General features: G+C 34.0%; 2 protein-coding genes and 1 long non-coding RNA gene across 7 annotated transcripts; all 3 read right to left on the bottom strand.

Annotated features, from left to right (window-relative positions):
* Nucleotides 1-1,346: 1,346 nt before the first annotated feature.
* LOC138128042 (uncharacterized) lies at nt 1,347-7,587 on the bottom strand. 5 transcript variants are annotated; one of them, XR_011158499.1, is made up of 6 exons: nt 7,419-7,587; nt 7,210-7,364; nt 4,672-4,811; nt 3,959-4,404; nt 1,702-3,643; nt 1,347-1,641 (listed from the first exon to the last, which is right to left on the bottom strand). It is a non-coding gene; the product is annotated as an uncharacterized lncRNA (long non-coding RNA). The 5 variants fall into 5 exon arrangements; XR_011158498.1 differs by having other exon boundaries at nt 1,702-3,537; nt 3,587-3,643; nt 7,210-7,585; XR_011158502.1 differs by having other exon boundaries at nt 1,702-3,537; nt 3,587-3,640; nt 7,210-7,585.
* A 580-nt stretch (nt 7,588-8,167) lies between these two features.
* Nucleotides 8,168-10,893, bottom strand: LOC138129107 (chymotrypsin-1-like). The gene is made up of 3 exons (XM_069045356.1): nt 10,663-10,893; nt 9,424-9,598; nt 8,168-8,824 (listed from the first exon to the last, which is right to left on the bottom strand). Exons 1-3 carry the CDS (start codon nt 10,700-10,702, stop codon nt 8,302-8,304), a joined length of 738 nt encoding a protein of 245 aa, XP_068901457.1. The 5' UTR covers nt 10,703-10,893; the 3' UTR covers nt 8,168-8,301.
* A 1,385-nt stretch (nt 10,894-12,278) lies between these two features.
* Nucleotides 12,279-14,812, bottom strand: LOC138129591 (uncharacterized). Its single transcript, XM_069045890.1, has 5 exons — nt 13,918-14,812; nt 13,563-13,847; nt 13,303-13,510; nt 12,890-13,248; nt 12,279-12,829 (listed from the first exon to the last, which is right to left on the bottom strand). Exons 1-5 carry the CDS (start codon nt 14,029-14,031, stop codon nt 12,341-12,343), a joined length of 1,455 nt encoding a protein of 484 aa, XP_068901991.1. The 5' UTR covers nt 14,032-14,812; the 3' UTR covers nt 12,279-12,340.
* Between the last annotated feature and the right edge of the window lie 524 nt (nt 14,813-15,336).

Raw genomic sequence — 15,336 nt, 5'->3', positions numbered from 1 at the left:
GGTGTATAAATTCTAGACGGATACTTTTCAGATCGTGGTCATTAACAAGTGAGGTCCGATAATGTGGCAAACGCGCAAGGGGCTCACTTACCGCATAGTATATGTTCCAGACGGTGAATTGGCGGAAACGATTTCTTTATATTTATTTTTAAGCGTATTTGTGTCACTACTCTGTTTCGATGCATGAATATTCATGAATCGCTGTACTCTTTATTTAGCAGTTTCGCTGTAAGGATCCGCGTAATAAATTGGCAATTTGCAAAATACTACATGGGTTTTAGGTTGTAATAAAAATATGAATTGTTTTATTAATTCCCTTTTTAATACATGATAAATATTGCAATTGCATACGGAATTTACAACTATTTATTCTAAAAATTTTATTTACTTATTTTTATTATAAAAATGTGAATAACACTAAATTGTGTTAATTAATTATTTTATTATTAGTACACTGACCGCCACAAAAAGCGACTCATTATGACTTTAAATAAATAATCATGAAATGAATAATCATGAAAAACCCTTGGTCACGCCGCTAACACCGGAAAAATCGTTAATTTTCTCAGCCGTTGGGTCGGGAAAATAAATAACGTAACATACCTATTAGGTACAAAAAATAAATAACAATGTTATAACATCTGGTTTCGAAACCTAACTTTTTTCTGACTATACCTAACGCTTTGAATGCATACCTATACGATGAAAATTGTTGAATTTGTATAGAGAGATTTAAATCCAATGAAACAATAAAGAAAAAAAAAAATTAAAACAACAACCTAAACTCTTATGGCCGATTTCACCCACGTTCCTTAATTTTAAACTAAGCTTAGAAACGATTGTTGCTACAATTTTAATGATTGTAACCAAGTTTTTAAGCTCTCCTTAATTTTACACTACGACGGTGAGATTGGCCATTAATCCTTTAAATGTTCAGTGAGGTTTTAAAAATGTATTGTCATATATAATTTAGTCGAATTAAACAAGTTTCCAATTCAGGAAATGTACAATTCGTGCCTACAATTAATTTTTGCCGGAGAGATAGGGGAGGTGCGGGAGTCAAGAAAGACCAGAAGAAAGTCGGACAGGACGCACCCTTGATGCCGAAAGATAATCCCCGGAGTTGAGCCGGGGAGATTGGTGCATGACGGATTTCCCCTCCACAGAAAAAACTATAGCCTGGGTAAATAAAACAACAGTTTTTTAACTAAAAGAATTGTCACATAATTTCATTAACTTAATAGGAATCGTTTTCACATAAAAACAATATGACAAGTTTCTTTAAATAAATTGTTACTTAATAAAGTTGAGAGATACCATTAGGAACATTACCTCAAACACTCAAACGTAATATAATATTATAATAAAAAGATTTTTATAAATAAACATAAGTGCAATAACTTCAGTTTATGCTTTTTTGTTGTAAGTGTTAACAATAAAAATTTTAATTTTTTCCCAGCTTTTGTTAGAAAAGAGCTCTCCATTTTGATTGATCAGTTCAAGAGTCTCGTTCTTTTTTGGCGGAATTTTCTTTAGCAAATGCTTTTTAAAGTAGGCTAGAGCTACTTCCTTTTGGGCTTCTGTCCAAGGTTGAAGAACTCGTTTAGGTTTTTTTGCAGATTTGCTTACGTAGGATACCCCCTAAAATAAAACAAATACATGAAATTTTATAATACCTAAGAGATTGCTAGAAATAGTAACCTCGTCACTTGAATTCTTATTTTTGTCAAGCTTAGGGCCCAACATATCTGAGTTTCCTTCCTTACTCCCTCCTGTATCATCGTGTTCATTAACAATTCTGCTAATATTGTCGTCATCGAAATCCCCATCATCTGAATCTTCATTTTCTGATGCATCCAAATTTATATTAATTTCATCCAAAGTTTTTCCTTTATATTTAGACGCCTCCCCTTTCTCGTTAAGTAAGAGTAACTTTGAGACTTTTGCCATTTGGTAAACATCATTTGGTAACCTATAATAGGTTTTATGTATTTCTGATGTGTGTCCCATGAAGGTGGCTAATTGTTCCAAATCTTGTGGCGATAAGTTAATTAATTGGGACATTGTCGCAAGATGTTTACGTAGTTTTGTCGATGTTAATGCTGCTGCATTTTTTACTCCAGCGGCTCTCACATGCTTGTAAATAGCTTTTGTTCCACTTATGCTTGTTGTAGATCTAATATTTGGAAATAAATGTGGATTTGATTTTTTGACAAAATTGTCTCGCAAATTAACTAATAGATCCGTATTGCTGACCATATCCTTTGTAAACAATACTGGAACTCCTCGACCTCGTTTTCCCCTAATGATGATTCTTTTGAAAGAATTCATCAATACTTTTTCACTTTCAGTAATGCACTTATCAAACTCACCACCGTTCGTGTTGTTAATATTGGTCGTGTAAGAAACTAAAGTCATTCTCTGCAGCTCACCGACTCTTCTCCTATTTAAAAGAAGCAGTTGAACATATGTTATTTCCAATAACTGTGTAAATGCCTTTCTGTCGTGTGGATTTTGTTCTAGAACACTTCTATATTTTAGGCCTTCCGAAAGTAAGTAACTTTTTAGAGTAGTCAGATCCTCCGCCAGTGGAATCAGAGAAGGCTTGTTCCACATTTTTTGCTGTAGATCATTATTTGCGATAGTGGAAACTTCATATCGCCATTCATTAATGATTAGTTCTTTTAAATTACTTAATCTGTTATTGATTTCACTGCCCAGAGTTCCCTTTTTAAGTGTCATATTATGTGCTACATCAATACAGTCTTTCAACTCGGTCCCCATGTGCAGCGCCAATGATGGGGCCCCGTAACTTTCCGTCTCCGGATTGAATCGGGCAATTTTTTTAGTACTTTCTACAATAATATCAAAATTCGATGAATCCAAGGCACTTAACAAACTTTTGACTTTGACTTTTTTTTTTATTTCTATAAGTAAATGTGCCAGCTGTCGCATTTTTCTAGAAGCAACCATCCAGAATTGTTTTTCACGATGACTTTTTAGATATCGCCTTGCCACAGCACAAATCAGAGGATCTGTTTTTGCCACAAACGATATTTCGTCAGCACGCATCGTTGGAAAAATATCTTTCCGTAAAACGTCATTTTCTCTGTAGGTAGAAAAAAGAGATTGTCCCTCACTTTGGGCATTTACCCTTTCAGATTTATCATCGTTGTTAAGCGGACACCTTTTCATGTGTCTACATAGATACTTCTTTTTATAAAACCCCCTACAATATTTGCAAGGCAAATATGTGGATGGAGATGGTTTGTCTAAATTTTTATATGCTGGTTTTCTCACTGGTACTACATCTGCAGAGATTGTACTTTTCAAAAAATTTCCTCTATTTCGCAATTTTTGAAATAGTATTCTCCTACGCTTATCTTTTACATTCAACGCTAAAATTTCCTGAACTTCTATTTCTGATTGATGATGTCTTAAAACATGACGGGAAAATTTTAAAACGTCAAGATCGCAGAAATAACAGTGGTCCCTTTTATCCCAGACGCGCTTACGTTTTGTTACTGCGTCAAGTACCTTGAAAAAAAAATTTAAAAGCAGGATTTAAAAAATTACTATTCACCACTTTATTATCGACGTTCAAAATTTCACTTGCCTCTGTTGGCTCATTACTCTGCATCTGCTGGAAAAATATACAGTTTAATTTGAAAGTAAGTGTTGAGTGTTTTCATAGTTAATAATTTACTATTGCTTTACCAAGTTTACTTGACAAATATTTAAGAAATGTTTAGTTTTGTACTGTTTTTAAGCCGTAAAAATATTCCAATAGAAAAACAAAAACATCACAAAATAAAAAATTATTATTTTTTTTAAACAACATTTCGTGTATTTTATTCTAAATAAGAGCGAAATTTGTCGTTGTAGTCTACTTGACGAATTGAATCACCTCACATAGAAAATACTCTGTGTCTGAAACCTTTTTTAATTACCAACTTACCTTATTCAATTCTCCCTTGCTGCCTATGTTTTTCTTATTTTTCTCATGTGTGTCTGCATCTTTTAAAGAAAAAGGGCTCTCACTAATATCGATCTTATTCAATTTTCTCTTGCTGCCTATGTTTTTCTTATTTTTCTTATGTGTGTCGGCATCTTTTAAAGAAAAAGGGCTCTCACTAATCTCGCTGTTATCCGAATCACTTTCGGAAATTTCTTCCGGCTTGTACTCATCACCACTATCTACGTATGGTTCCGAGTCCGATTCCACAACACTTGATGTGACAGTGTCTACATCTAAGTGAGAATATTCACTAGCGTCTGAATTGCAGAACAAGTTTCTTTTAGCACCGGTTGTAATAAAAAATCTCGTTATTGGTCTCTTTTCGGTTGATGTTACTTCACAGATTTGAACATTACTTTTTACTACATTAAATAACTGATGTTGAACTGAAAAAAATAGTTCTTTAATATCGTTGCGTTCATTTAAATTTATCCTCAAAGTTGGCGTTGGAGAGTCGATTGAGAACGCACCGCTCATGTAAAAGCATAGATTTAAACAGCTGATTTGTGATCATTTATCCGTATTTACAGTCGAGTCTTCAAAGCCTACTTTGAGGATAAATTTAAATACACGCACGATACATCATATTCGTAAAAAGAACTTGGTTAGTTTATCGATAATTTGATCTTTTTAACAAGACGAAAATTGCTTACCTTGTAGAAGAAGATCAATTTCTGTCGCTTCTAAGCCTTTTGTTGTTTCATATTTAGGAATGTCTAACATTCTCCCTATTTCTTCATCTACTTTACTTTTAGCTTTTGCCATTGATAACATTCGCTCACTTCTTTTCATTCTAAAAAGGCAAAATCGAATCTTTTTAAAGTAAAAAGTGAATATATATCAATACATCAATCAATACAATGCCAATGCCAGAATGATGCTTGATTAATTATTCATTTAGTGAATTTTTTTTTTATATTGATCCTTTGTAAAAATTTACGAATTATGTTACACCCTGTATCCTATAAAATAAAGTAAGTAGCAAATACATTTATTCCAGCGGCCAAAAAATTGCAGAATAATATTCTTAATATTAAAACTTTTAATTTTACAACTTTTTGCAATCTGAGTCAGGCGTCATGTGAATTCTTACAAGTAATAAATCTCAGTCACAAATAAAAGTCAGATTGATTTGTTTGCACAACTCTCATCTATTATTCCCTGTTATCAAATGATTGCAAAAATTAATGTATCATCTAGGCTGGGAATCGTATTCGAATTATTCGAATAATCATATGTAGGTAATACGATGAGTAGTCACTGTTATGCCGAATATTTTTGCGGTGGTGCTACCTATGTCAACGGCGCTGTGATATGAATTCGACGAGTGCGCAGCACGAGCGCCGTTGATATGAGTAACACCACTGCAAAAATGATCTGCATCATATTGACTACGAATCGTATTTGGAGGACTATTTAATTAATCAAATTCCTCACCTTTTTTTTAGTTTTTTCAAATTGTACGTTTCAATTTGTTTGAAAATAATATTTGTGTTCATTTTTCGATGCAAAAAAAAAATTAATAAAGATTTTCATTTGTTTAAAATATTCAGTTATCACGTTTAGTGAGATACCAAGCATAATGGCAACCTCTTTGGATTTACCACACCTATCGATGTACACCGGCCTCTGCTTGCACAGATCTTCAGCTACTTTGCTGGCAGACTTAGAGGCGGATATCACCACTATCAAACGACATGAGAGCTGGAAATCAATCGCGGTGGCTGAGGGGTATATACAAGACTCCGTTCAAAAGACAGCAAACCAGGTATGTACTACAAGCCGGGACTTCGACCAACAGTACAAACCAGACAAACCAAGGAACTATAAACTTAACGTCCAAAAGTTTTGGATGATTTGCCAATTTGTTTTATTGACTATAGTGAATTAGTGATGATAAAACTATTCCACATTCATAAATATATCTAGTTTTGAAAATAAATTACTTGTTGGCTTTTATTTGTATCTAACTTACACTTTTTGTACTGTCGCGAGCAAAAAAAACTGGTCGTCAAAGTCATGCTTTGACGCAAACGAAAATGGTCCATTGTAAAACGATCGGAACTGTCATAACTAGACTTAGGCGAAAAATAGTGAGAGCGTCAAGAATACCTCCCACCATCACGATCCAGTGCAGCGCGCTCGATCCACGGTTTACGCTCGCAGCGAAAAAGATAGCGGTGCGGCGCTGGAGCAGACTGGTGGGGGCGCCAACTATTTTTCGCCTAAGTCTAGTCATAACCTATCATCATATTGTATTGATGTTAAGTGGCATTTTTGTCTCATTTTTCTGACACTTTGTTGACATAGGCATGATCAGACAGGGATTTTTTTTTAATTTGTGACAACCCAACCATAATTTTGAAATGACATTGACGATTAGAATTTCTTCTCGCGACAGTACTTATCGTAGACTTTTGTCACAACTGTCAAAAAAATGAACATGTTTTACTTCTGCCACGACGTTGACGTCCGAGAAGTTGATTTCTACTATAGGCGTTTTCAGTGACATCCGTGCTGTCAAAATGACAGTATGTTGGCATTACTTGCTGTTTCAGTTTAGTAATTTTGAATTTCCTAATTTGACAATTTACCTTCGCGCGGCAAATTCCCACAAATCAAAGGAAATATGTTGTCTGATTCGGATTCCGAGGATGACTTGGTTTAACCATGTTTTATACCATGTTGAAGATTGAGTTTTATTGTTTGTTGCTGCTGTTTTACAAAATATAAATTTTCTTATTACCATAACCTCAATGCTTTGTTTGACACTTTTTTAACTAGGATTTGCTTATACTTTGAATAAAGGTTATAAATTTGTGTTTACAATCTGCAGCAACATATTAAAAATGACACTGACAGCACGGATGTCATTGAAAACGACTATACCGATCGTGAAAAAAGTAAATTAAGGATAGATTGGATATTTCAAGGTCAAGTAATTTTATTTTTTGGTTATGTGGTTATGTCTTGTAAGTAGTGAGATGCGGGGAACCAACATAATGCAAATTTACCAATGCTCAATACCAAAATACAAGAAAGTCCCAGCCTTCATTAAAATACACCTGACGTTAAAAAATTCTAAGAAATCTCAGTTTTCTTAAGTTATTTACCTTGACGTACCTATTACTTACCTGAAGTATTCGACTTAGCCTTAGTACTTATTATTTGATAACCAATTATGTACTTACTTGCGTTTAATGTCAGTTGCCTCCAATAATGTTTTCACCAAATCTAACCCATCCAACCTACAACACTCACCCACAGCTTGACAACGTCGCACGGTCCTCTCTTTGATCATTTGATGAACATATACACAGAAATTGGTGCTCACAAGATACAGAGACTGAAACATAAATATACGGTGCTCACTTTGATAAGGGGACGGCGCAGACCTCACTTTAACACGATATACGCTAAAAAAATATTTCCGCCATCTACAAGTTTTTAAGTGTATACTCGCGGGGAATCTATGAAATGTAATGCAGGAAACTGCAATCAGGTACGCGCATCACTGTATATGTGTTCCTTCTGGTGGTCCTCACTTTATACGGGCTACGGTGGGTCCTCACATTGATAACTGGCCGTATATATATATATATATATATATAGTTTGTTATATTTAAAAAATCGCAGTAGGCATATGCGACTAAGCACGTTATTGAGTAAACACTTAACAGATGCGGCAAACATTCAGGAATCAAACAGTGTCAATTATTTTAATTTATGTGCAACGATTTGGATGGTACGAATTTTCGAAGGGACCCCTGCACTATCTAGGGTGCTATTCCAAAGCATTACTGAATCACTTGCAGGTATCAACCATGACAGAACAGATGATCAAGTGCAAAATCTCATAATCTCATTAATATAATAAAATAATCATCTGTTTAATTGAGATATCACATAAGGGAGTTGTAAGAGATTATGCTAGTACTTTTTCTTCCATTTTTATTAAGGTATCCTTACACCAAGACAACAATTGGCCACATGTTTCCAAGTGTTGCCACTGTAGCGTGCGACCATTCATTCATCATTTGAAATCTTATGTTGGAAACATCAGTAGAACTTTTCAATATGTTCAGTAATTCTGAACATAGGTAATTAATGTTTGAAGCTGTAGGAGTTTCTTAAATGATACAAAAAAGGTATATTGATTCCAAGTTTACTGTCACCACCTTCCAGGAAATACATGAACAAAAGTTATTATCAGCAAGTGCAATATTTTTATATCAACTAGATTTAACAAGTACAAGTACAAGTAACCAAAACAGAACTAAAATTTAATTTTCGCCGATTTCGGAATCGATCCAATCGTTGAAATCGTAGACGTCTGTGTATACATCTGGTACTCCTGTTCCACATGGATAACCAAACGACACAACACCAGTCAGTTCATCGTTACATAATAATGGACCTCCAGAGTCTCCCGGACAGGTTCCGGTACCATCGGTCGTGGCACAAATAGTTTTTCTTGGAACAAGTTTTCTCCAATCGTAATCACATTGTATTTTTGATATCGGTTTGACATTTGTTTTTTTCAGTTTTTGTGAGACTGTACCGTTAGGATAACTAGTTAGTCCCTTTCCAAGTACTGTACAACTAATATCGAAGTCGTTCAATTCACTTGTCGGCCTTTTGGGAAACTCCGTCACCTCTGTCACATCTTCCGTTAAAGTCAAAACAGCTATATCGTTTCGGTACGAAGGAGATCCGGAGAAATCAGGATGCGGTACTGATTTTTCTACGTTATACCGACTTCCACCATATATCACGTTATTGCTACCAACAACTATGTATGAGACACTAAAAATATAAAATTTTATATGACACGAAAAAATTCGAGGCATTAGAGAGTTTTCGCGTTACGTTCCGTTAAAATAAGCGGTACGCTATTTGCCAGCAATTACCGTAATCGCTTAATAGAGAGTTTTTGCGTTACGTTTTTCAGATAACCGTGTACGCTAACGCCGGTGTTGCTAGGCAATAGCGTAACCGATTCATTATTACAATAATCGATACGTACCGGTTATTTTAACGGAACGTAACGCGAAAACTCTCTTATGATTATGAATCAGTTACGCTACTGCCTAGCAACACCGGCGTTAGCGTACACGGTTATCTGAAAAACGTAACGCGAAACTCTCTTCTATTGTAATAACGAATCGGTTACGCTATTGCCTAGCAACACCGGCGTTAGTGTACACGGTTATCTGAAAAACGTAACGCGAAAACTCTCTATTTATGACTTGACATACGTTCTACGTGTCAATATTGCCCTATTGGTATATTGTGCTCTTTCTAAAATTTCGTTACCTTATTTTACCATCGTCGATGACCAAGATGACGACGTACAGCTTAGTTTCCGATTTTATAAAATTGCAAAATAAAAGATTTATACTAACCCTGGGGAGCAGTGACCTGCAGTTATTACATGTCGTGGGTCTATCAGTGTTCCCCCACATAAACTATAATTCCCATTTTCTGAAGACAGAAAAGACACCACAAACATGTAATCGCTGAGATCTTCTAATTCTTCGCCTCCAACAATCCTTACACTGCCATGACCATTACAAGTGGCTAAATAAACAAATAACATCTGTTACTTTGCTTTTAAATACCAATTTGATATTTTTATTCACACAATATTTTCGAATTACTAACTGGATAGTGATTACGGTCGTAGAAAATACATAGTCGACAATTTTTTATTTTTTCTTGGTTTCTCAATTTCTCGTGTTTATTTTTAATCAAATCAATCAGTCATAAAGATTTGAAGCCGTGTATGAAAATATAAAAAATTTTGGCTAGGCTTAACAAGAATTTCTACGAGCTTTGTGGCAACTTTAACTTATGAATAACTCGCTCTAGATAAAGTAGCTTAGAAGTGACACAGCTAAAGACATCATTTAGTTATTTAATTGCTTGTCACATTAGTATATTCGCAGCAAGTTTAGAAATGTGATGTTTTACTGAATGAGTATGGCTGGTTGGAGTATGAGCGCAGCGATACGCATTCAGTAAAACCACAGAATTGTGAAATATTTAATCAATATGTTGTAACACTCACATTAATGCAAATAAACAAAAATAGTACATATACTATTTTTTCTTCAAACCTTCATAACAAATTATTTAAGACATGTTAAGAAACCAGGTAGGAATTTCAAATGATTTAACTAGTTTACTTTACTGCCGCTCATCAGCGGAGATAATAACTTCACGGACGCCCTCCGCGGAGATAATAACTTTATCTGCCGCTCGTCAGCTCATTAGATGCCATGACAATGAAGTGACACTTTAGCATTATCAATGCAGCAGGATAATGTCATAATACGGACGTTTGAAGAAAAACAATATTTTTCAAATGTGTTCTGCGAAAAAATTTGAATATTGCAATTTTGAGAAAATGGAAGCCCAAGAAGGATAAGCAAAAAGCACAATTCCTTTTGGAGACAATAGTTTAAACGCAGCTATGAACGCCTCCTCAAGTTTACTCCTAGGACAGTCGAAAGGAAGGTATGTAAAGAAAAGGTAAATTAGCTGCTAGGCGGTAATGGTTGCTGTGCTGTAAAGTACCACTTTTCCGGTTGATTTTAATGTGAAATGCGAAAAAGTATCAAAAGCACATATATGATACTTACCAAAAAATATTGGAGCTAGAAACCACACTATTGCCTTCATTATTACTTCACTGCTAGCACCAGTTTGAAAAAATCCTGTATGTGGCTCCTTTTATAACGCGAATGAATAAGCGATAATTTTGCATATCAAGTTAAAATAAATTGCAAGAATATACCCGGTGGTTTTAAAAGTACTTATTAGTTTTTTAAAGAAGTGGCATATCTTTAAAAAAATATTTACAGTTAATTATTTTTACCAAAATAGAGAAGGTATTTGCTGGACATCTTCAAATTAATGGTTTAAATGATGTGGTGGCCTTTTAAAAATTATTTATTTTTGCTTGACTAAAGGAAAAACGTTATTTTAATATTTACGTTTCACTGTACTTTTATTGATCGTTTGAACGATGTCCCTGTATATCAAAATTTATATAACTTCAAGGTAAATAAACGTAAAAGGGTATGGAAAACAGTGATAAAAATAAGTAAAAAAACAAATTAAAGTTGGAGTGACCATGGGGACATTTTAATTGTAATAGTAGATAACATAACACGTTGGCACGAAAATAATATTTGGTTTTTCAAAATCAACTTAAAATAATGCAAAACATGAGTGTCTACAGTGAGAAGAACTAAACTAAAAAGAAATTGTTATAATATAACACAATCTTATGTCACTTGTTCGTTCTTTTCTTGATACACTAATTCTAGATATTGTAGTACTTACCAAAACTGCTGTCTCAAAGAAAGGAATTATTCACAAATTTAATAATAATTATTGTCAAATTTCTTTTTCAACTCAAATGAAATTGACATAGACGCGAAAAAACAGTGAGCTGTTTTCATGTTGTAAGTCAACAATGTTCCCCACATTTAGAGGGTATCTATAAATGATTGTCTGGTCCAGCTTGCTATGAAAACTTGTCAAATTTTGAATGTAGCGCTTATATCTAGAATAAATTGAGAATGTCACATTTTCAGGTTAGATTGTTGGCTAAATCGTACCCTCAAAAATTTTTACAGTCCGTTCAGCTCTATATATAAGCCCTACAGAGAGAGGTTAAAGATTCTACAATTGCCTGAATTAGAAGTCAGACATGATAGAGCAGATATGATCCAGATATATAGATTAACCCACAATATATGGCCAGGTGACACCTCGCAGTTCATAGACATGCAAACGGACCCCCGACTACGAGGACACCAATACAAGCTTAAGAAAGAGAAATTTAGGACATCTTCTCGACAATATTTCCTAACAAACCGCGCATTTGAAACCTGGAACAAACTAGATAACACAGTCGTTAACAGCGCTAATGTCTGTGCTTTTAAGAAGCAATATGACAAAATGCAGTAATAAATCTGTACACAATTGTCCAATATTCGGAATTATACAACCATTAAGTTGCTAAATAGGTTTGCCTCAGCAACTATTTAAATGAATAATAATAATAATAATTAGGGCCCGGATTTTAGGCAATTAAAAAGTCGGAAATAGGTGCCTAAAATAGTCCCTTAAACTACTGCAAATAGTCCCTTAAAAACTGAAAATAAGCCATACTAGGTCCTTAAAGTTGTGGTTAATTAAATTAAAAAATGTGTTTTTAAAGTTTTAAGTAGGTACACACAACAAGATATTTACTAATTATTTTTTATTAATTAATATACAATACTACAAGTTTGTTAGTTATTTACATTGTTACGTATTTACATTGCATACAAGATATTGCTCTAAATTTTCTACTTTAAAACATTGTCGGTTATCCACCAAAATGGACTTATATTTTGAAAAACTTCTTTCTACCTCGCAAGAGGTAATGGGCGCAAATTTGTAATAAATTTCTTCCATTTTGGTGTCATGTTCCGGCACATCTTCACCTCTAAAAATTCTTGCCAATTCTAGAAGAAATTTGTATCCAGGATTTTTTTCAGTAACATCTTCAAGTTTTTTTAATGCTACTGCTGCTACAGGGCCTGGAGATTTTTTTAGGGAGGTAAATACGTTTTCAACAATTTTGATTGAATCGGTTAAAGGTAACCCATTTTTTTCCAATTGAGTAATACTTTCGCAGATTATTTTAAAATTACTGCGAACATAAATTAATTGGTTTTTTATTCCGGGTTTCTTCATTATAGACTGTGCTTTTTGAATAGCAACAGCAGAACTTCCATCAAAGGACATGACAACCTGTGAGTAGTTAAAAACAGTTTAACAATCAATTAATTTGCTTATCTTTTATATACTTACTTCTTTAATGGAATCAAAGTGTTCGCTGTAAAACATAGCAGCCTGAAGCCATGTTCCCCATCGTGTTAAAATTGGCTGTGGAGGCAGTGGCATTTCTTTTAGTTTTTCTTTGTACATTTCAACTCTCAAAGGTGCCTTAACGAAAATTTTTTTCACGTTCGAAATTAAATTATCCACATCTTCATATTGATAGCGAATTTTTTCAGCCACTAGATTTAAAGCATGCGCTAAGCATGTGACATGCACAATTTTTGGATAAAACACCTTAAGGTGTCTACCAGATTTTATCATATATGGTGCTCCATCCGTTACAAACAAAAGAAACTTTTCAGCAACAACTCTGGTACTCCACAAGATTTCTACGCATAGAAATTTTAAATCAAAATAAATTTAAAAAAGTGAAAAACCCTTACCTAAAGATTGATTTACGAATCTAGCTATTGTCTCATGATTTGTTCTTTCTAATTGTTTAGACGCCAAAAGATAAGATTTTCCAGGTTCATCTTCTGAAAGTTTCCCAACCAGACAATTCGCCACATATCGCCCAAGTGCATCTGTTGTTTCGTCAACTGAAACCCATATGTTAAAAGGATCCAGCTCATTCCGAATGCGGTCAATAGTCTAAAAGTGAAAATAATTTTAAATTAAATATTAAAAGATAGTATGTTCATACATCTTTGTAGCATTTTGGTAAATAATTTTTCCGTAAAGTAGACTCATCCGGAATTTTTCTACCACAATATTTTGTCAGAAAATTCTGAAACGCAGGATTTTGTAGTTTGTGCCATGGTATATTGGCAGCTAAAAAGACGTTACAAAGTTCCATATTGAATGTACTATTTGCCGATTCCTCCAAGTTCTGTGTCAGCAACGTTTGCCGAAGCGGTGTCATAATGTTCTCTTTATGGATGGCCGTTTGCTCATGCTGTTGCAAGTGACATTTTTTTTCGCATATAAACTACAAAAAATAAAATTTTCAAATAAGTAAAAAATATAAAATGACATATTTTTAATTATCCTTAACTTACCAGTTTACCACAAGCTTTACAAAACATTTCTCGGGTTGATTTTATTTCATATAAATCTTTCTTGCTTGTCCACTGTAATATTTTTTCGCGTAAACTAATTTTTTGTTTCGGCATTATGTTCACTTTAAACAGGTTCACAAGAAACACGACCACTGCACGGAGATAAAGTAAACGAGAAATGACAAATTTGTAATGCTTATATTTACGTCTCCCACCAAATTTCAGAGGAGATGGTTAATTTTATATTTCTTAAATTTTTAGAAAATGACACCCTTAAGGTTTCTCTTATTGTTTCACTTCGGGATTTTAATTTTCGTTTTTATGGCAAGGACCATTTTATAAACGTTAAAGCTTCTAACAATACCTAAGTATCAGAAAACATTAGACCGCATATACCTGCACCCCTTCGAACAGAGGCAAACAGATAAACTCTGTAATTTATGCCAGTCCAGTCTAATGGTTTGTGGTACTTAGGTATTGTCGGAGTATTTACCGCTGACATCATGGTCCCAACCGTAAAAGCGAAAAAGTAATTCCTGTATTGTACTGCACTTTGTACATTTCAGTAATTACATCTCCTTAAATTTTAAAATCATAAAGCATTGTAAATTTTATTGAGGTACCACTTTTACATTTTCAATACCGTAAACTTCCCAGAATTCGAAAATTGGGAAAAAACCGCAAAAATGAAATTGATTTTTGGTCATTTTAGGCATGTTCAGGCAGTTAAAAGGTAAAATAGGTATTTAAAGGGCATTTAAGGCCGAATAGGCAGAATCAAATATGGCTCTAATTACTCTAATTAAGCCAGAAATCATTTATAGACAAGTTTCATACATGTGCCTTAAAAAATAAAAATAGTCCATTTTGCCTAAAATCCGGGCCCTAATAATAATAAAACCGGACGTATTTGCATTCTGCATTGAAAAATACAGATTTTTGGTGTTTAAATTAAATTATATTTGTTGCCATAGGGAGATTTGTTGTTTGAAAAATACCTTTACAACAAGTACAGAGTGTCTATAAAAGAACAGATATGAGAGTCCTGTGGAATTTGAATATATTTGATTTTTGCCGCTTTATCGCATATTGTGGTACCAAATAGAAAAAGAGAGGTTATGTAACTTCATTAATGACAGGTTCTTTGATTTTTACAATAAAAGCAATTAAACGCCTTCGTGAGGCAGTAATCCATACTCTGGGACCACTAGTGGTATTACCGATACAATTTCCACGAGTGGGAAAATTCGGTCCAATTTTTTGAAACCCTGGTAACAAATGTGTAAAATTGTGTTTTTATTGGTCCATTTTTAACAAATGACAGGTGAATGGAATAGTCCGAAAAATTATTCCTTGCAAGCGTTTATCGAGTAAACCCACTCTCCATTCTGCAGGATACCATTTCGGATTTCGGTAATA

The sequence above is a fragment of the Tenebrio molitor genome, chromosome 4, assembly GCF_963966145.1.
Source record: "Tenebrio molitor chromosome 4, icTenMoli1.1, whole genome shotgun sequence".
NCBI lineage: Eukaryota > Metazoa > Arthropoda > Insecta > Coleoptera > Tenebrionidae > Tenebrio > Tenebrio molitor.
This window is presented reverse-complemented; position numbering and strand designations above follow the sequence as displayed.

Coding starts and splice junctions, on each gene's coding strand:
- LOC138129591 (XM_069045890.1), bottom strand. CDS start 14,031: ATGCCGAAACAAAAAATTAGTTTACGCGAAAAAATATTACAGTGGACA. Junction 13,848..13,917: donor GTAAAGCTTGTGGTAAACTG/GTAAGTTAAGGA, acceptor TATTTTTTGTAG/TTTATATGCGAAAAAAAATG. Junction 12,830..12,889: donor ACTTTGATTCCATTAAAGAA/GTAAGTATATAA, acceptor AACTACTCACAG/GTTGTCATGTCCTTTGATGG.
- LOC138129107 (XM_069045356.1), bottom strand. CDS start 10,702: ATGAAGGCAATAGTGTGGTTTCTAGCTCCAATATTTTTTG. Junction 9,599..10,662: donor TCTAGCTCCAATATTTTTTG/GTAAGTATCATA, acceptor TTGTTTATTTAG/CCACTTGTAATGGTCATGGC. Junction 8,825..9,423: donor GCAGGTCACTGCTCCCCAGG/GTTAGTATAAAT, acceptor TTATATTTTTAG/TGTCTCATACATAGTTGTTG.